The sequence below is a fragment of the Salvelinus fontinalis genome, unplaced genomic scaffold (genome assembly GCF_029448725.1).
Source record: "Salvelinus fontinalis isolate EN_2023a unplaced genomic scaffold, ASM2944872v1 scaffold_1045, whole genome shotgun sequence".
NCBI lineage: Eukaryota > Metazoa > Chordata > Actinopteri > Salmoniformes > Salmonidae > Salvelinus > Salvelinus fontinalis.
In genome coordinates, this window is record NW_026601254.1 from 1 (window position 1) to 22,452 (window position 22,452).

General features: G+C 40.4%; 1 protein-coding gene across 1 annotated transcript; it reads left to right on the plus strand.

The window, feature by feature from the left end:
* The first annotated feature begins 6,674 nt into the window (after nucleotides 1–6,674).
* Nucleotides 6,675–9,047, plus strand: LOC129848537 (gastrula zinc finger protein XlCGF7.1-like). Its single transcript, XM_055915700.1, has 2 exons — nucleotides 6,675–6,948; nucleotides 7,589–9,047. Exons 1-2 carry the CDS (start codon nucleotides 6,846–6,848, stop codon nucleotides 8,371–8,373), a joined length of 888 nt encoding a protein of 295 aa, XP_055771675.1. The 5' UTR covers nucleotides 6,675–6,845; the 3' UTR covers nucleotides 8,374–9,047.
* Nucleotides 9,048–22,452: the final 13,405 nt, after the last annotated feature.

Here is a 22,452-nt window from a genome sequence, read left to right on the forward strand (position 1 = left end):
CAGAGCATGTGGCTTTGCAACACACAGGTGTTTCATCTCCACACTGGGATGATTTTAACAGTGCAACGCCACACAGGCCTCATGCCTCTCAGGTAGGAGAGGACCAGAAATAAATGAATAAAAAACACAAAACTAATGAAGGAACACACAGTCACCAACAATATATCCTTGGTGACAATACTTTCAACTGGCTCAGCTCACTGTTACAGTACAGCACCACCAAGTTCCATTTATTAAGTAACCATGTGTCTTATGTAACCATAAAAATGTAGCATATCATACTATTTTGAGAGTCCCGGATTTATATTTACTATGTTACATCTAGTCTATGAGACGAGGCTGCACCTTAACCTACATTATGCACACGCAGGTCAAGAGGTGTGTTTTCCCTTCAGCATCTGCATGTGGCATAAGCTCACCCACCTCACAGCATGAATCTAAAATAGTTAATAACTTTGGCTGTGAGTGATGGGAAAAAAAGCTGAATCTAAGGCAATTACTTTAATAATTCAATGAATGTTTTGTTAAACAAACTTGATGATAAAAAAATGTTTTTTTTAAAATGTGACTTCGCTTTGGGGCCGTAATGGGAATTGGGCCGTGCTTCAGCTGAACTGCAGTACGGAAAATGCCCTCTGAGCACAGTGGAAAGCATGCTTTTAGACTGGAAGCCTGCCCCCTTGATCCGAGAAGGGTGTAATTGCAGACCGCAATTAGGGGCGTTCTCTGATATCGGGTGTTTCATGAAATCAAGTTTACACCAATTGATGCTCCCCATTGGTCCGTGGCCGTTTCTTTTGCGTTGGGGACAACAGCTGTTGACAAATGTAGCATTGTATCTAAACCATAACCCTTTTCCTAACCTTAATCTCAGTCTCCTAACCGCCATGTTAATTATCATAACCTGACACGTTAGTTTTCCAAACCTGCATGGTAAACAAATCCCTAACCCTCACCCTTTTCCAAACCTTAACCTCAGTCTCCTAACCTGCCACGCTAATTCACCTAACCTGCCACTTTAATTATCCTATCCTGCCCCTTTAATGATCCTAACCTGCCCCTTTAATGATCCTAACCTGCCACTTTAATTATCCTAACCTGCCCCTTTAATGATCCTAACCTGCCACTTTAATTATCCTAACCTGTTATGTATGCTATGTGCCTAGTTAAATAAATACTTCTATTTTTTTTACCAAATAGTCTCCATCAGTTTCATAACACCGGAACTGACCAATGGCATGTATCCATTTTTATTATATCAGGGAACATCCACATCAATAAACTGTACAGTAGTTCTCCTACTGGGAGGCGCTGGAAATAGTTGAAAGAGCGATTGGTGCTGAGGAAGCTATGGCAGTGGATGCCCCGCAACCTGTTGAGATTCATAACGTCGTTCACCAGTTGAAGGATACCGATCGTAAAGATGAATCGTATGTGCGTCTGAAAGGTTTTTGGGAGTTCAGGAATTAACATTGGATGCATTGCAGGCAGTAGTGGAAAAAATACCCAATTGTCATATTTGAGTAAAAGTAAAGATACTTGAGTCCTTTCCTATCAAGGTAAAAGTGAAAGCTATCCAGTAAAATACTACTTGAGTAAAAGTCTAAAAGTATTTAGTTTAACATATACATAATTATCAAAAGTACATGTTATTGCTAAAATATACTTAAGTATCAAAAGTAAAAGTACAAATCATTTCAAATTCATTATATTAAGCAAACCAGACAGCACGATTTTATTGTAGTTTAAATGTAAGGGGCACACTCCAACACTCAGACATAGCGTGCGTTCCTAAATTCGCTCTGGCTATATACTCCGATTTCAGAGCACTGGTCTGAGGCTGCCAGAGGGCAGAATAATTGATGACAAACGAACGCTCAACACCCCTTGAATACGGCCGGTGTCAGTAAACGTCGGCAAAAAAAAGCATAATTAAATTGTTGCCTGTAGCACATTTAAAGTCACCAATGCTCTGGATAACATGAACACAGCCTAACCAGCTCTGCTAAGGCGAGTAAAATGGTCAGAGATCTCTCATTTGTACTGGAAGTAGCTAGCAAGCTAGCCAATGTTAACCAGTTAGCTTGGATGCTTGACTGCCGTTGTGAGGTCAGAACGCTTGAATCAACCCTACTCCTCCGCCAGAGCGCCCAGTGTGGCTCTGAACGCCCCGAGAGCGATACGAACTGACAATCTGACAACGCTCTGAATTTACGGACGATCACACCCATAATCCAAAAACTACTTACGTAGTACTTACATTTTCTGTACTTAAGTACTTTACACCACTGATTGCAGGGAATACTGACTGAAGATGTTCCTCCTCACGAGGCCCACGAGACTGTGTAGGGATGTGAATTGAATAGGACTGTGACTGAAGATGTTCCACCCTACGAGGCCCATGAGACTGTGTAGGGATGTGAATTGAATAGGACTGTTACTGAAGGAGTGGGATATTTTTATTTATCTCTTTTTGTATTTTGTTTTGATGTCGTTGTTCCCCCTTCCCTTAGCAGCATTGGACGTGTTTCTTTTTCTACAGTTTGCTAACCTTACAGTAGGTGGCGGCAGACACGTTATATTTGTGTAAATGTCAGTATACCAGAGAAGAAGATGACGCTGTTGTAGAGGGGAACAGGAAGTTCCTGGTAGAAAACGACTGAACTGTGTTTTGTCCGTTTCAAATGTATTATTTTAGGTATGTAATAGCACGTTTAAACTTTCTAATGTCAAAATAATGTATAATATGCTAGGTAACAAATCCGTCAAGGTATTATCACGTTTGGTAAAGGTTTTAATTGTATGTGTTATTTTGGGGTCAAACCGAGTGAGTGAAGAACGTGATTAAAAACAATTTTACAAGTCACTTAGGTAGACTTTGGGTTTGTCTGAGTGTGTGTACATAATTTCGTCAAAGTAATTTCATAAAGATTCCACTTATTTGAGTTCGTTTTTACATGTTCTTGGTTTTATGTAAAATGTTGTTTATGAGCTGGTAAAAAGCCTCGTCCGAACCATCCTAATCTCGCGAGTTTACATACACTGTTTCGTTAATGTAAGCTCGCGAGATCAGGATGGTTCGGACGAGGCTAGTCAAATGGCGGCTTCAACGGTTTCGGTCGTCTTTCTAGGAGTTTGCATGTGGTGGAATGGCGACATGAGGCTGTGTGATGGAGTGTCAAAATAGAGGGAAGCTAACTGAAGTTTTCCTTCACCATTTGGAGAGAGAGGCCAACTGCATGGAATTGCGTCGATTAATGCGGATGAATCGGGGCACGTATCAAACTCATTCCATGGAGGACCAAGTGTCTGCGGGTTTTCGCTCCACCCTTTTCCTTGATTAATTAATTAAGGTCACTAATTAGAAAGGAACTCCCCTCATCTGTTTGTCTAGGTTATAATTGAAAGGAAAAAACTAAAACCTGGGAGGCTCGTCCCTCAATGGGATGAGTTTGACACCCCTGAAACAATGGAAATGGGGAGAGTTTGAGAAGCAACAGCTGTGCTGGAATGGAATCAATGTGGGGGACAGTTTTGATGATATGGAGCGGGAGAATGAGGGCCTAGTATGTGAATGGTCTGTAGTGGAAGAACAGAGATAATGATACTGGAAGCAGAGGTGTATGTAGTATAGAAACTCTAAAGAGGCCCAGGGTAGGGAGCTAGAGTAATAATGTCACAGTGGAAAGTTGGGATGGTGTTTGAGGAGACCACAGGGCCTCATTTACACCCTATCTGATTAACCAAGGCCATAAAAAGAGAGGTGAAGTTAAACTGGGCCGCATCCGTGTAAATGAGAACTTGTTCTGATCTAGCATACCTGGTTAAATAAAGGTGAAATAAAACATTGAAAATGGTAGATTTGACCCTGGAGCTTAAATCATAATGGGACGAAGCTCAGAAGCCATGACCCTGGAGCTTATGCTAAATTGAAGGGAGTAATCTGAGGTTCCAATATCTATGTCCATGGATGATATTGTTAAAGAACATGTGAAGGAGACAGAGTGGTTGAATCCTAAAGGTTGATCAGTAGGAAAGAGGGTTAAAGAAGTGAAAGCTTATCAGTGCTGTTGAGGTTTGAGAAGGTTTTGTCTGGAAAAGTACAGAATAGGATTCCTTAGCTTCAATGTCAGAGAATTTCACCCAGCCTCATCAATCAACCAATCAAATGTATTTATAAAGCCCTTCTTACATCGGCTGATGTCACAAAGAGCTGTACAGAAACCCAGCCTAAAACTCCAAACAGCAAGCAATGCAGGTGTAGAAGCACAGTGGCTAGGAAAAACTCCATAGAAAGGCCAGAACCTAGGAAGAAACCTTGAGAGGAACCAGGCTATGAGGGGTGGCCAGTCCTCTTCTGGCTGTGCTGGGTGGAGATGTTCATAGATGACCAGCAGGGTCAAATAATAATAATCACAGTGGTTGTCGAGGGTGCAACTGGTCAGCACCTCAGGAGTAAATGTCAGTTGGCTTTTCATAGCCGATCATTGAGAGTTTCTCTACCGCTCCTGCTGTCTCTAGAGAGTTGAAAACAGCAGGTCTGGGACAGGTAGCACGTCCGGTGAACAGGTCAGGGTTCCATAGCAGAACAGTTGAAACTGGAGCAGCAACAGTGAATCATCACAGTGTTTTTAAAAGCCAAAGAATGGGACATGTAGCTGTTGAGTGAAAAGATGTGCCAAGAGTGGTGGGGAACATGATTACGGGGAATGTTGGAGCAATGTGGCGGTTAAGTGTTGCAATTGTGTGGAGGACACACAGAGCAGCATTTGGTGGATGCCAGGTGCAGAGAGATGCTCAGAGATATAGAATCCGTCATGATGTATCATATGCAGAGGCAGTAAGACAGACTGGTGGAGCTACAGTGCAGACTGATGTAGCTTCCATGGCTGGTCCCGTAGTAAGAGGACCTACTGTCAGACTGATGGAGCTTCCATGGCTGGTCCCGTAGTAAGAGGACCTACTGTCAGAACTTGTCTTTCTACGAGTCCTGACATGGTTTCGAGAGGCTGTTCAGAAATCTTGCGCCCATAAATGTGCTGCGACAAAGGATACTTTAATAGTGAATCAAATTTACTTCATAGCTTTCATTGGTAAGGTTATCAACAACTTGGATTGTGTATAGCAGAAATACCAGGTTTAAAGTTATCTTGTAACCGTGTGGTAGTTATTGTTACATATAGGGACAGATATAATACTATAGAGCAAAGACATGTGTACATCAGACCACAGAAGGAGAAGGCGACACCCTAAGTGCATTTGCTATTCTGGAAAAGGCAGCATACCAAAGATTAGATGGAGCGGAACAAACATAAGTATAATGGCCAAGGCCTTAAGTGCATAGGACAGCTGGACATACCAAAGTCAGAGGGACACACAAAGGAGGGTGCCAGCCAAATGACCCACAGATGGACTATAGACATAGTACATATATCATTCTTAGGACATGAAAGGGTCCCGCCATAATTATAACCTCACCGAAAGCAGATGTGGGCGTTAGCAAGCAAGCAAGCTCTGAGATGAAAATAAAATAATGGAGAAAGATCAAGGGAAGCAATTTTCATATAGAGGAGGGGGACTCTACGTTAGGCAAAGACAGAAGTCCTATAAAGGCAGGACTATGTGATATGAGAAGTTAGTCTGTTCCATGGAGGGGCTCTCCCCTGTTATGTTTGTAATAGGGTCCTTCCATGGAAGGGCTCATTTTTGTTACTTTGTATTGAAGTCTATATTGAATTCACAAGTTCTTGTAAGAGTATTATATTTCTGAGACAATTCTCCACGACAACCGCAGCAGAGTTGTTGGGGGTAACAGATGTTACTGTCGGTATGGTTTTTGATAAGCTGGATAACCTGGGGGTGGATTGTCTCAGCATGATATAGACCCCAATGTTTGCAAACACAAAAAGGGATCTATTGATAAAGTTTATTGGGGGTGTGGGAGGGTTTTTGGGGGAGGGGAGGGTGTGGTAGAAGTTAATAGGGATTTCTTGGTTTATTTTCTTAGTACAGAATTAGACAGACATGGACCTTAAAAGTTTGTTTGCGGACCGCCATGATACCATAAGAGGTCTGCATCAACGGACTTCAGTGCAGGTAGTGCCTCATTAGAGAGAGAACATTTCAGTTGCTCTACAGTTTTGAAGCTGAATGTAATGATAATCAGTCCTTTACATGTGTACTAATATTCAGACACATTCAGTTGTTTCTATATTTATCTATATTTCAGGGTTTTCACACGGGGCTTAAAGTAAATAAATATTAGCGCTTGAAAAAGTACTTGAAAGTCCTTGAATTTGACTTGACACTGTACGAACCCTGATAATTCTTACTATGGTGTGAATGGGAAATACAATTGGTTTTTGTGAGTGAAATAATACAGTGAAGACAAGGTTATTCAGGAAAATAGTACATGGTGCTGCCTAAATCATACTGCAACATTGTACTAAATGGTTTTTGAGTCATTTATGCATTTATGTGAATTTAGGAAATCTACTATAGATTAATAAGTCCACTTATGTTGTGCAATTTAATATGTGTACTTTGTCTAATGTGAATGAATGTTTTGTCAAGGATTAGCTACCTGATCTACGGAAATTAGATAACTGAACAAGAAAAAAGAGAAAATATTTTTACAGAATAAAGTGCCAGAACTGTCAAGAAAATAACTTTTGTGTCCGTTTGTCTTTATTACTACAGGCCGACTCAGATTAAGTCTGAGGCCGGTAACATCAACAGTGAGGACAAACCCATCCTGCCACTCTCCTTCCACACTGAGTAGAAACCTACAGTCACTGGGTCCTGATTGTGACAGTGGAGCACAGTTTGCACTGCAGGATCCAGAAATGGCATCAGTGAAGCTGGAGGACTGCAGTCAAACACTGGAGCTGAATGTCAACATTAAAGATGAAGAAGAGGAAGAGAAGATTGGGAAATCTGTTTCTCATGGTAAGAGCAGGTTTTATCTAACTAAGTTTGTGTTATTAATTCCAACTTCCCACTGTGCATGAAAAGTTGCAGTAGAATTGTTTCATGATGAACTGTTTCATTGAGAAGGTAGATGTTATTTCATGCTACTGACACTTGTATGGTTTGACACCAGTATTGTCAGCATGTGTTTTATTCACTGGACTGTCTGGAGTGCTCAGAGTGTAGACTAAAGAAGTGAAGTAGTTAAGTTCTATGAAGTGAGTCTGTGTTGTTACTAACCCTTGTGATGTTGAGTGGAGGATGATATAGCTCATCATTGTCACGACTTTTGCCTCTTTAGTTTTTGACTCCTACCCACTTTTAGAATAGTTTTATTCCCGTTCTGTAATTGTACAGCCGACTTACATGAATTCATATGTCACCCGGTACAGCCAGAAGAGGACTGGCCACCCCTCAGAGCCTGGTTCCTACCGTCCTAGCGAGTTTTTCATGGCCACTGTGCTTCTACATCTGCATTGCTTGCTCTTTGGGGTTTTTAGGCTGGGTTTCTGTTAAGCACTTTGTGACAACTACTCATGTAAAAAGGGCTTCATAAAATACATTTGACTGACATGTATATCACACCAACTGACTGGTTCTTCTGATGTTGTTCACACAGGAGACCATTTTGAGACATGCTCTACATCCAGAGATCAACAGCAGGAAGATCACAGAGCTAAGAGGTCTCACCACTGCCCACATTGTGTGGAGATTTTCCCATTTCTATCAAAGCTAAAAATACACCTAAAAATACACACAGGAGAGAAGCCTTACTTCTGTTCTGACTGTGGGGTGAGTTTCTCTCGACTGGATACCTTAAAAACACACCAACGTATACATACGGGAGAGAAGCCTTACTACTGCTCTGACTGTGGGGAGAGTTTCTCTCAAATGAGCAGCTTAAAAGCACACCAACAAATACATACAGGAGAGAAGCCCTACTCCTGCTCTGATTGTGGGAAGAGTTTCTCCCGATCGGATCACTTAAAATCACATGAACGTATACATACAGGAGAGAAGCCTTACTACTGCTCTGACTGTGGAAAACGTTATTCCCGATTGGCTCACTTAAAATCACATGAACGTATACACACAGGAGAGAAGCATTACTACTGCTCTGATTGTGGAAAATGTTTTAAAACGTCAAATGAGCTAAAACGTCATCAGAGAACACACACAGGAGAGAAGCCTTACTTCTGCTCTGACTGTGGGAAGAGTTTCTCCCGTTTGGATACCTTAAAAACACATGAACGTATACATACAGGAGAAAACCCTTACTCCTGCTCTGACTGTGGGAAGAGTTTCTCCCGTTTGGATACCTTAAAAACACATGAACATATACATACAGGAGAAAACCCTTACTCCTGCTCTGACTGTGTAAAATGCTTCAAAACATCAACTTAGCTAAAAGTTCATCAGAGAACACACACACAGGTGAGATGCCTTACTCCTGCTCTGACTCTGGGAAATGTTTTAAAACATCAACTATGCTGAAACGTCATCAGAGAACACACACAGGAGAGAAGCCTTACTCCTGCTCTGGCTGTGGGAAGAGTTTCTCTTACCAGAGCAGTTTAAAAACACACAAACTTTTACACGTAGGAGAGAAGCCTTACTCCTGCTCTGTGGAAGGGTGGGCGTGTAACTCTAACGTCTAGCCAAAGGCTGCGTGTTTGAATCTCATCAGGGAGGACTTTAGTATTTTAGCTTTTAAGCAACTTTGCAACTACTTACTACTCTTTAGCTATTACTTAGCATTTTAGCTTAGCATGTAACTACTTAGCATGTTAGCTAACCTTTCCCCTAAACCCATTTAACTCTACCTTAAACCCCTCACCCCTAACCTAGCTAACGTTAGCAACAACAAATTGGAATTCATAACATATCATACATATAACAAGTTCGTAACATATTGTATGAATAGCAATGCTTAAAATAACATACGAATTGTAATTCTTAACATATGTTACGTCCTACAAGTCATATTATACTGAACAACAATCTAAACGCAACAATTTCAAAGATTTACAGTTTTTATAAGGAAGTCAGTCAATTGTAATAAATAATGAGGCCCTAATCTATGGTTACATGTGATCTGCAGTTGTGAGGCCGGTTGGATGTACTGCCAAAATTCTCTAAAAGGACGCTAGAGGTGACTTATGGTAGAGATATAAATATTGAGTTCTCTGGCAACAGCTCTGGTGGACATTCCTGCAGTCATCATGAGAATTGCACATTCCCTCAACTTGAGACATCTGTGAAGTTGTGTTGTGGGGCCTTTTATTGTCTCCAGCACAAGGTGCACCTGTGTAATGATATTGCTGTTTTATCAGCATCTTGATATGCCACACCTGTCAGGTGGATGGATTATCTTGACAAAGGCTGAAATGCTCACTAACAGGGATATATATAAAGTTGTGCACAACATTTGAGAGACATTAGCTTTTTGTGCATATTGCTTTATTTTTTATTTCAGCTCATGAAACCAACACTTTACATGTTTAGTTTATATTTTAGTTCAGTTTATATTGGTAGGCCAATGTAATGTTACCTAACATACTAAATGGAGTGGCACGGATGTTTTTTGTATAATATAAAACGTTTTGCTCTGAGACCAGGTTGTCGCTCTGCAGTATTCTGTGGGAAGGAGCTAGTAGACACTTTTTTTTTTAAATGTATTGAACCTTTATTTAACTTGGCAAGTCAGTTAAGAACAAATTCTTATTTACAATGATGGTCTAGGAACAGTGGGTTAACTGCCTTCTTCAGAGGCAGAACAACAGAGTTTTACCTTGTCAGCTCGGGGATTTGATCTAGCAACCTTTTGGTTACTGGCCCAACGCTCTAACCACTAGGCTGCCTTCCGCCCCTAACATGTATCAGATAGAGATGGTGTGATGATCACTTTTCACCACTAGTTTGGGGGGATTATTTTACAACTTTATTTAATGATACACAGTTTATGAAATGAATACATGTGTTTATTAATTGTTTTTAAAACTAGATGAGTTATTTTAGTTACTGATCATGAATGTGTTTGGATAACTGCATTGAAGCAAACTTAATTGATCTGCCAATGAAAAATAAAGTTACATGAATATGTACTGGTCAACCTCTTCTTCTCTTTAGTATTCAGTTCTTCATATTAGATCTGACAGTATGAATGGTTCTTATGGTTGTATTCAGTTCTTCATATTAGATCTGACAGTATGAATGGTTCTTATGGTTGTATTCAGTTCTTCCTATTAGATCTGACAGTATGAATGGTTCTTATGGTTGTATTCAGTTCTTCATATTAGATCTGACAGTATGAATGGTTCTTATGGTTGTAATTAGTTCTTCATATTAGATCTGACAGTATGAATGGTTCTTATGGGCTGAGTGCCTGGAGTGTTTTTGTATGACTACAGTCAGTAGTTCTCTCTGACCCTGTGATGTCACCAGCACATTAAGTACATTCATCTTACGATAGCCAGGTGAGACAACCACATATCACAGTAAATACATTTCTCCTCAATTAGTCAGTGTCACATTATTATTATTATTATTTGTAATTTGGGGGGGTACTCCGAACTTTTTGGGCAGATGGTCAGGGACTCTGCTGTCCCAGCATCAGAGGGAATCATGTCAACATCATACTTTCAAAATCTGAGCTAGCAGTCATCATCATGAATCAAGTCGACAATCTACTGGCAAATCCTTTATAACTTTTGTCATATGAAGAGAAATAATGAGAAATAATAGATTAAACGTATCGGTTTTCATCGGCCGTTGGACATAAACATTACAAAACAATTTGGAATGTTTATTAGCCTGCTATTCAGTGGAGTGGCTGTGTGGTCCCAAGTCTAAGATTAAGGGGCTCTTTTCCTAGTTTAAAATTGTAAACATTCAACATTGGCCATGCTGTCAATGAAGCTTGATTTGTACCGCGCTGAAAACAACTTAACTCGGTACTGCAAAATCTGACTTGAGTGAGTTCAAGACAACTGGGAACTTGGGGATAAACGAGCTACGACTGAGAAAATACGTTTTGAACTCATCCAACTCGAAATTGGGAACTCGGGCCTCTTTCTACAGCTATGACCTGAAGATCACTGACGTCATCATGATTCCATTTTTCTCTTTGAGTTCCCAGTTGTCTTGAAAGCACCATAAATCCAGAGAAAGCCAGACTTTGATGACAAAGTTTGATGACAAAATATGCCCACGAAGGACTGCCGCACCACCTTCCTGTTCAAGTGAGCACAACACAACAAGGTGAGTCAAAAAATGTATTGTATGCTGTTGCATAAATGATGTAACATGCCAGGGAGATGTGTATACTGTAGCTAAGAAAGTAATACTAAGTGTATGTTGTGTAGTAAGATGATAGTAGCCCATGTGCCTCACCTTTGTAATTTGGTCTATTGTCACCTCTTAATTTTGCCTACTGTTCTGACTTGGTGGTTCACATGTAGCCTATAACCTGTTTTTGAGAAATGTAATAATTGAATATTGTAAGAATTTTAATTGTCTGCATATATGCCCCTTTATTTATCCTACGGTTCTGACTTGGCGTACAGGGAGAACACTGTAAGAACTGTCCATGTTCTGAATTTTGTCGCTGTGCATTTCAAAAGGGCTGAACAAATAGTTATATTGACTACGTCCGTTCTAGCTCGCTCATTAATGTCTTAATCGAAATTACGGTTTGCCTCTTATCGTCCCCTTATGTCATAGTTTGTACATTTCAATTGTCAGTAGAAACCACATTTGTTTAAGCAAGTCAGCCATGTTTTTTTTAAATGAGGCTGAATGAACTGTTTCCTTGCCAAACAAGGCTCCGCTGATAGCCAGGTGTAGCAGTGGTAAGTTGTTTGGACTATGCTTTTCAGTCAGCTTTATGTAACAGTTTGTGGGCACACTTTCTCACCGTTATAGTGCAATTAATGTATTGTTTAGTAATGTGTTGTGAAGTGGCTTTGCTGGCATGCATCCCACTTTTTAATTGATTTAACTAGTCAAGTCAGTTAAGAAGAAATTCTTATTTACAATTACGGCCTATCCCGACCAAACCCGGACGATGCTGGGCCAATTGTGCGCTCCCTATGGCACTCCCAATCACGGTCGGATGTGATTTAGCCTGGATTCGAACCAGGGACCGTAGTGATGCCTCTTGCACTGAGATGCAGTGCCTTAGACCCCTGTGCCACTCGGGAGCCCTTAAAAGGTTTGCGCCCAACGTGGGGCAGGAGTTGGACGGCACAAGCGGGGAGCCCAGCCAACAGAGATTTGAGAAATGTGTTGGTACTCTTCTCCAGATCTGTGCCTCGCCACAAACCTGTCTCAGAGCTTGACGGACAATTTCTTCGACCTCATTGCTTGGTTTTTGCTCTGACTTGCACTGTCAACTGTGGGACCTTATATACACAGGTGTGTTCCTTTTCCAATCATGTCCAATCATTTGAATTTACCACATGTGGACTCCAGTCAAGTTGTAGAAACATCTCAAGGATGATCAATGGAAACAGGATGCACTTGAGCTCAATTTGGAGTCTCAGAGCAAAGGGTCTGAATACTTACCAAGTAAGGTATAGATTTGCTAAAATTTCTAAAAACCTTTTCGGTTTATCATTATGGGCTATTGTGTTTATATTGACGAGGGAAAAAATGCATTTAATCAATTTTCGTATAAGGCTGTAACTTAACAAATTGTGGAAAAAGTCAAGGGCTCTTATATAATGCCCTGTATATGCGTCAAACTACAGATGTAAGGTTCTGAAATGGTAAACACAATGACATAATGAAAAATTCATGTTCAATGGTTATCTCTGTATTAGTATTACTAACATTAAAACACCTAGGTAGATCAGTGGTTATCTCTGTATTAGTATTATCTCTGTTTTACCCACGTTAACCACCGCTCTACCTAGGTGTTTTAACGTGGGTAAAACAGAGATAATACTAATACAGAGACAACCACTGATCTACCTAGGTGTTTTAATGTTGGTAATACTAATAGAGACAACCACTGCTCTACCTAGGTGTTTTATCTCGGTATTAGTATTATCTCTGTATTACCCACATTATAACACCTAGGTAGAGCAGTGGTTATCTCGGTATTAGTATTATCTCTGTATTACCCACATTATAACACCTAGGTAGAGCAGTGGTTATCTCTGTATTAGTATTATCTCTGTATTACCCACATTATAACACCTAGGTAGAGCAGTGGTTATCTCTGTATTAGTATTATCTCTGTATTACCCACATTAAAACACCTAGGTAGAGCAGTGGTTATCTCGGTATTAGTATTATCTCTGTATTACCCACATTATAACACCTAGGTAGAGCAGTGGTTATCTCGGTATTAGTATTATCTCTGTATTACCCACATTATAACACCTAGGTAGAGCAGTGGTTATCTCTGTATTAGTATTATCTCTGTATTACCCACATTATAACACCTAGGTAGAGCAGTGGTTATCTCTGTATTAGTATTATCTCTGTATTACCCACATTATAACACCTAGGTAGAGCAGTGGTTATCTCAGTGTTAGTATTATCTCTGTATTACCCACATTATAACACCTAGGTAGAGCAGTGGTTATCTCTGTATTAGTATTATCTCTGTATTACCCACATTATAACACCTAGGTAGAGCAGTGGTTATCTCTGTATTAGTATTATCTTTGTATTACCCACATTAAAACACCTAGGTAGAGCAGTGGTTATCTCTGTATTAGTATTATCTCTGTATTACCCACATTATAACACCTAGGTAGAGCAGTGGTTATCTCTGTATTAGTATTATCTCTGTATTACCCACATTATAACACCTAGGTAGAGCAGTGGTTATCTCTGTATTAGTATTATCTCTGTATTACCCACATTATAACACCTAGGTAGAGCAGTGGTTATCTCTGTATTAGTATTATCTCTGTATTACCCACATTAAAACACCTAGGTAGATCAGTGGTTATCTCTGTATTAGTATTATCTCTGTATTACCCACATTATAACACCTAGGTAGAGCAGTGGTTATCTCTGTATTAGTATTATCTCTGTATTACCCACATTATAACACCTAGGTAGATCAGTGGTTATCTCTGTATTAGTATTATCTCTGTATTATCCACATTATAACACCTAGGTAGATCAGTGGTTATCTCTGTATTAGTATTATCTCTGTATTACCCATATTATAACACCTAGGTAGATCAGAGAGGACAGAGCATGTGGCTTTGCAACACACAGGTGTTTCATCTCCACACTGGGATGATTTTAACAGTGCAACGCCACACAGGCCTCATGCCGCTCAGGTAGGAGAGGACCAGAAATAAATGAATAAAAAACACAAAACTAATAAAGGAACACACAGTCACCAACAATATATCCCTGGTGACAATACTTTCAACTGGCTCAGCTCGCTGTTACAGTACAGCACCACAAAATTCAATTTATTAAGTAACCATCTGTCTTATGTAACCAGAATAACTTACCTATCACACTATTTTGAGAGTCCCAGATTTATATTTACTATGTTACATCTAGTCTATGAGACGAGGCTGCACCTTAACCTACATTATAAACACGCAGATCAAGAGGTGTGTTTTCCCTTCAACATCTGCATGTAGCATAAGCTCACCCACCTCACAGCATGAATCTAAAATAGTTAACTTTGGCTGTGAGTGATGGGAGAAAATCGGACTCTTAAGACAATTACTTGAATAATTCAAAGGATGTTTTATTTACAAACGTGATAACTAAATTTTTTATTTTATTTTTTTATTCACTTCGCTATGGGGATGGGAATTGGGCCGTGCTTCAGCTGAACTGCAGTACCGAAAATGCCCTCTGAGCACAGTGGAAAGCATGCTTATAGACTGGAAGCCTGGCCCCTTGATCCGAGAAGGGTGTAATTGCAGACCGCATTTAGGGGCGTTCTCTGATATCGGGTGTTTCATGATATCAAGTTTACACCAATTGATGCTCCCCATTGGTCCGTGGCCGTTTCTTTTGCGTTGGGACAACACTTGTTGACAATTGTAGCTAAGCCTAACCCTTTTCCTAACCTTAATCTCAGTCTCCTAACCGCCACGTTAGTTATCCAAACCTGCATGGTAAACAAATCCCTAACCCTTACCCTTTTCCTAACCTTAACCTCAGTCTCCTAACCTGCCATGCTAATTCACCTAACTGCCACTTTAATTATCTTAACCTGTTATCTATGCTATGTGCCTACTTCAATAAAATATATATATATTTTTTTAACAAATATTCTCCATCAGTTTCATAACACCAGTTCTGACCAATGGCATTAATACATTTTTCTTATATCAGGGAACATCCACATCAAGAAACTGTACAGTAGTTCTCCTACTGGGAGGCGCGGGAAATAGTTTAAAGAGTGATTGGTGCTGAGGAAGCTATGGTAGTGGATGCCCCGCAGCCTGTTGAGATTCATAACGTCGTTTACCAGTTGAAGGATACCGATTGTAAAGATGAATTGTACGTGCGGCTGAAAGGTTTTTGGGAGTTCAGGAATTTACATTGGAAGCATTGCAGGCAGTGGTGGAAAAAGTACCCAATTGTCATACTTGAGTAAAAGTAAAGATACTTGAGTCCTTTCCTATCAAGGTAAAAGTGAAAGCCACCCAGTTAAATACTACTTGAGTAAAAGTCTAAAAGTATTTGGTTTAACATATACATAAGTATCAAAAGTAAATGTAATTGCTAAAATATACTTATGTATCAAAAGTAAAAGTATAAATAATGTAATAAATAAAACCCTACTCCTCCGCCAGAGCGTCCAGTGTGGCTCTGAACGCTCCGAGAGCAATACGAACTGACAATCTGACAACGCTCTGAATTTACGAACGCCCAAGTACACTCTGGCACTCCAGATTGAATTTAAGATCACACCCATAATTTACAAACAAAGCATTTGTGTTTAGTGAGTCCGCCAGATCAGATGCAGTAGGGATGTGTGAATTTAACAATTTTCCTGTCCTGCTAATCATTAAAAATGTAACGAGTACTTTTGGGGGGCCAGGGAAATGTATAGAGTAGAAAGTACATTATTTTCTTTAGGAATGTAGTGGAGTAAAGTAGTTGTCAAAAATATCAAAAGTAACGTACAGATACCCCAAAAAACGACTTACGTAGTACCTAAAATATTTGTACTTAAGTACTTTACACCACTGATTGCAGGGAATACTGACTGAAGATGTTCCTCCCTACGAGGCCCATGAGACTGTGTAGGGATGTGATTTGAATAGGACTGTGACTGAAGATGGTCCTCCCTACGAGGCCCATGAGACTGTGTAGGGATGTGAATTGAATAGGACTGTGAATGAAGGAGTGGGATGTTTTTTTTTAATCTATTTTTGAATGTTGTTTTGATGTCGTTGTTCCCCCTCCCCTTATCCGCATTGGACGTGTATCTTTTTCTACAGTTTACTAACCGTACAGTAGGTGGCGGCAGACACGTTATATTTGTGTAAATGTCAGTATACCAGAGAAGAAGATGACGCTGTTGCACTGTCGTAGTGGGGAACAGGAAGTTCCGGGTAGAAAACGACAGAACTGTGTTATGTCGCTAGTGGTTGTGTCCGTTTCAAATGTATCATTGTAGGTATGTAATAGCATGTTTAAACTTTCTAATGTCGAAAGAATATATAACATGCTAGGTAACAAATCCGTCAAGGTATTTCCACGTTTGGTAAAGGTTTTAATTGTATATGTAATTTTGGGGTCAAACCGAGTGAGTGAAGAACGTGATTAAAAACGATTTTACAAGTCACTTAGCTAGACTTTGGGTTTGTCTGAGTGTATGTACATAATTTCGTCAAAGTAATTTCATAAAGATAACACTTATTTGAGTTAGTTTTTACATGTTCTTGGTTTTGTGTAAAATGTTATTTATGAGCTGGTAAATAGCCTCGTCCGAACCATCCTGATCTCGCGAGTTTACATACACTGTTTCGTTAATGTAAGTTCGCGAGATCAGGATGATTCGGACGAGTCTAGTCAAATGGCGGCTTCAACGGTTTCGGTCGTCTTTCTAGGAGTTTGCTCGTAGTGAAATGGCGACATGAGGCTGTGTGATGGAGTGTCAAAATAGAGGGAAGCTAACTGAAGTTATCCTTCACCATTTGGAGAGAGAGGCCAACTGCATGGAATGGCGTCGATTAATGCGGATGAATCGGAGCAGGTATCAAACTCATTCCATGGAGGACCAAGCGTCTGGGGGTTTTCGCTCCACCCTTGTACTTGATTAATTAAGGTCACTAATTAGAAAGGAACTCCCCTCACCTGATTGTCTAGGTTTTAATTGAAACGAAGAAACTAAAACCTGGGAGACTCGGCCCTCAATGGAATGAGTTTGACACCCCTGAAACAATGGAAATGGAGGGAGAGTTTGAGAAGCAACAGCTGTGCTGGAATGGGATCAATTTTGGGGGACAGTTTTGATGATATGGAGCGGGAGGATGAGGGCCTAGAATGTGAATGGTCTGTAGTGGAAGAACAGAGATAATGATACTGGAAGCAGTGGTACATGTAGTATAGAAACTCTAAAGAGGCCCAAGGTAGGGAGCTAGAGTAATAATGTGTCACAGTGGAAAGTTGGGATGGTGTTTGAGGAGACCACAGGGCCTCATTTACACCCTATCTGATTAACCAAGGCCATAAAAAGAGAGGTGACGTTAAACTGGGCTGCATCCATGTAAATGAGAACTTGTTCTGATCTAGCCTACCTGGTTAAATAAAGAATTGAAAATGGTAGATTGTTAATATCTTATGCTAGTCAGGTTCAGCAAGGGAAGATCATTTGAAAATCATAATGGGACAAAGCTCAGAAGCCATGACCCTGGAGCTTATGCTAAATTGAAGGGAGTAATCTGAGGTACCAATATCTATGTCCATGGATGATAATGTTAAAGAACATGTGAAGGAGACAGTGGTTGAAGCCTAAAGGTTGATCAGTAGGAAAGAGGGTTAAAGAAGTGAAAGCTTATCAGAGCTGTTGAGGTTTGAGAAGGTTTTGTCTGGAAAAGTACAGAATAGGATTCCTTAGCTTCAATGTCAGAGATTTTGACCCAGCCTCATCAATCAACCAATCAAATGTATTTATAAAGCCCTTCTTACATCGGCTGATGTCACAAAGAGCTGTACAGAAACCCAGCCTAAAACTCCAAACAGCAAGCAATGCAGGTGTAGAAGCACAGTGGCTAGGAAAAACTCCCTAGAAAGGCCAGAACCTAGGAAGAAACCTTGAGAGGAACCAGGCTATGAGGGGTGGCCAGTCCTCTTCTGGCTGTGCTGGGTGGAGATTATAACAGAACATGGCCAAGATGTTCAAATGTTCATAGATGACCAGCAGGGTCAAATAATAATAATCACAGTGGTTGTCGAGGGTGCAACAGGTCAGCACCTCAGGAGTAAATGTCAGTTGGCTTTTCATAGCCGATCATTGAGAGTTTCTCTACCGCTCCTGCTGTCTCTAGAGAGTTGAAAACAGCAGGTCTGGGACAGGTAGCACGTCCGGGGAACAGGTCAGGGTTCCATAGCAGAACAGTTGAAACTGGAGCAGCAACGGTGAATCATCACAGTGTGTTTAAATGCCAAAGAATGGGACATGTAGCTGTTGAGTGAAAAGATGTGCCAAGTGTGGTGGGGAACATGATTACGGTGAATGTTGGAGCAATGTGACGGTTAAGTGTTGCAATTGTGTGGAGGACACACAGAGCAGCATTTGGTGGATGCCAGGTGCAGAGAGATGCTCAGAGATATAGAATCCGTCATGATGTATCATATGCAGAGGCTGTAAGACAGACTGGTGGAACTACAGTGCAGACTGATGGAGCTTCCATGGTTGGTCCCGTAGTAAGAGGACCTACTGTCAGAACTGGTCTTTCTACTAGTCCTGACATGGTTTCGAGGCTTGTTCAGAAATCTTGCACCCATAAATGTGCTGTGACAAATGATACTTTAATAGTGAATACAATTTACTTCATAGCATTCATTGGTAAGCTTATCAACAACTTGGATTGTGTATAGCAGAAATACCAGGTTGAAAGTTTTCTTGTAAACTGCAGCAGAGTGTTTGGGGGTAACAGATGTTACTGTCGGTATGGTTTTTGATAAGCTGGATAACCTGGGGGTGGATTGTCTCAGCATGATATAGACCCCAATGTTTGCAAACACAGAAAGGGATCTATTGATAAAGTTTATTGGGGGTGTGGGAGGGTTTTTGGGGAAGGGGAGGTTGTGGTAGAAGTTAATAGGGATTTCTTGGTTTATTTTCTTAGTACAGAATTAGACAGACATGGACCTTAAACGTTTGTTTGCGGACCACCATGATACCATAGGAGGTCTGCATCAACGGACTTCAGTGCAGGTAGTGCCTCATCAGAGAGAGAACATTTCAGTTGCTCTACAGTTTTGAAGCTGAATGTAATGATTATCAGTCCTTTACATGTGTACTAATATTCAGACACATACAGTTTCTATATTTATCTATATTTCAGGGTTTGCACAAGGTGCTTAAAGTAAATAAATATTAGCTCTTGAAAAAGTACTTGAAAGTCCTTGAATTTGACTTGCCACTGTACGGTCCCTGATAATTCTTACTATGGTGTGAATGGGAAATACTATTGGTTTTTATGAGTGAAATAACACAGTGAAGAAAAGGTTATTCAGGAAAATAGTACATAGTGCTGCCTAAAACATACTGCAACCTTGTACTAAATGGTTTTTGAGTCATTTATGCATTTATGTGAATCTAGGAAATCTACTATAGATTAAGTGCACTTATCTTGTGAAATTTAAAATGTGTATATTGTGTCTAATGTGAATTAATGTTTTGTCAATGTTTAGCTACCTGATCTACTGAAATGAGATAATTGAACAAGAAAAAAGAGAAACTATTTTTACAGAATAAAATGCCAGAACTGTCAAGAAAATAACTTTTGTGTCCGTTTGTCTTTATTACTACAGGCCGACTCAGATTAAGTCTGAGGCCGGTAACATCAACAGTGAGCACAAACCCAGCCTGCCTCTCTCCTTCCACACTGAGTAGAAACCTACAGTCACTGGGTCCTGATTGTGACAGTGGAGCCCAGTTTGCACCGCAGGATCCAGAGATGGCATCAGTGAAGCTGGAAGACTGCAGTCAAACACTGGAGCTGAATGTCAACATTAAAGATGAAGAAGAGGATGAGGAGAAGGTTAGGACAACTGTTAGTCATGGTAAGAGCAGGTTCTATCTATAAGTTATCTTCATAAATTAGACCTCCATAAGTTATGACCAGTCTATTACTAGGTTGAATTCTGTAATTCTGACATCACACATCCCTGAACAACTCAAGACTTCACAGCGAAACAAAATATTTAAAAACTTGTAATGCCTGCCTTTGCCCACACATTGTCTCAAGAACGTTGAAAATGTTTAATACCCTCAATCACCAAGTTAGGCATACCTCATTTCAAAATAGGCCATGGCATCATCACTGTCAATATTGAATTGTAATTCGCGTTTTTCCAGTGAAATGACCAAGCTGCGTCTGCATGCCAATCGTTTGATCTCAAACAATTTCATGAGAATATGCATTTAAATCTTCTTGAATTACTGTTTGGTTAGCAAATTAGAGCAGATGGTGTTAAATTATATAGACTTCCTGTATTTTGTTTTAATCAAAGCACATTCTGCCTAATGGCGTGCGCCGTTGAGTTTGAGACGATTCAGCAAACCATTCTAAAATCTCGTAAGAAATTAGGTGTTGTTTTTGTTGTAACAGTAATGTTATGCTATAATATTTGGTTATGTGGACTACTAATTAATCAGTAGGTGATCGTCCAAGACATTGATCTAACTTTACTAAACAAACACCATTGTGGCGGCTCATCGCTCTTGCAGCACTACACCCCTGCAGTCTGCTGCACCAACTAGTGATTGATACTCACCTAGCCTACTCTTTTGTCTCACGCAACATTTGGTGATGCAGAAACGAGAGAACATGTTTGGCTGATTTTTATGAAAATCTGGGAATATTTGGCCAAGGAAACATTTCTGGTTGGTCTCAAGGAATGTCACACAGGGAGACTTTTTGAAACAGGATTGAGTGAAGTAGCAGCTAATGCTCATGGAGAGCCTCACAATTATTATTATTAACCTTTATTTAACTAGGCAAGTCAGTTAAGAACAAATTATTATTTACAATGACGGCCTACACCAGCCAAACCCGGACGACACTTGGCCAATTGTGCACCGCCCTATGGGACTCCCAATCACGGCCGGTTGTGATACAGCCTGGAATTTAACCAGGGTGTCTGTAGTGACGCCTCTAGCACTGAGATGCAGTGCCTTAGACCGCTGCGCCACTCAGGAGCTCATAAGTTTGATGAAATTCCATCATCTTTCAGTCTAATAGGGCTATTTACTTCCTTTTGTAGCTCTTCACCAGCTTCTTGTATGTTTATTGTACATAAATATAAACACAACATGCAACAATTTCAACGATTTTTCTGAGTTACAGTTCATAAAAGGGGCGGCAGGTAGCCTAGTGGTTAGAGCGTTGGGCCAGTAACCGAAAGGTTGCTGGATCGAATCCCTGTGCTGACAAGGTAAAAATCTGTCGTTCTGCCCCTGAACAATGCAGTTAACCCACTGTTACCCGGAAGGCCGTCATTGTTAGTTTGAATTGATCTTAACTGACTTACCTAGTTAAATAAAGGTTAAATGTAATAAAAAAAATATATATATATTGAAATGAATTAGGCCCTAACCTGTAGGTTTCACATGACTGGGCAGGGGTGCAGCCATGGGTGGGCCTTGGAAGGCATAGGCCCACCCACTTGGCAGCCAGACCCACCTCAGGTCCTGGGCTGACGTTATTACACGTGGTCTACAATTGTGAGGCCGGTTGGACGTACTGCCAAATACTCTAATACGATGTTGGAGGCAGCTTATGGTCGAGGAATTAACCTCTCTAGGATATGTGGGACGCTAGCGTCCCAACTGGCCAACATCTAGTGAAAATGCAGAGCGCCAAATTCAAATAAATTACTATAAAAATTAAACTTTCATGAAATCACACATGCAATACACCAAATTAAAGCTACACTTGTTGTGAATCCAGCCAACGTGTCAGATTTCAAAAAGGCTTTACGGCGAAAGCAAACAATGCTATTATATGAGGATAGCACCCCAGCAAACAAACATCGACCATCATATTTCAGCCCTCCAGGCGCGACACAAAACGCAGAAATAAAGATATAATTCATGCCTTACCTTTGACGAGCGTCTTCTGTTGGCACTCCAATATGTCCCATAAAAATCACAAATGGTCCTTTTGTTCGATTAATTCCGTCGATATATATCCAAAATGTCCATTTATTTGGCGCGTTTGACATGCGTTTGACACGCGTTTGACACCCGTGCAACATGACTACAAAAGTTACCTGTAAGCTTTGTCCAAACATTTCAAACTACTTTCC

What these genes read in the sequence shown, in the direction of transcription:
- LOC129848537 (XM_055915700.1), top strand. Translation starts at nt 6,846, where the DNA reads ATGGCATCAGTGAAGCTGGAGGACTGCAGTCAAACACTGGAGCTGAAT. An exon ending in TGGGAAATCTGTTTCTCATG is followed by an intron (nt 6,949 to 7,588) that starts GTAAGAGCAGGT and finishes TTGTTCACACAG; the next exon opens with GAGACCATTTTGAGACATGC.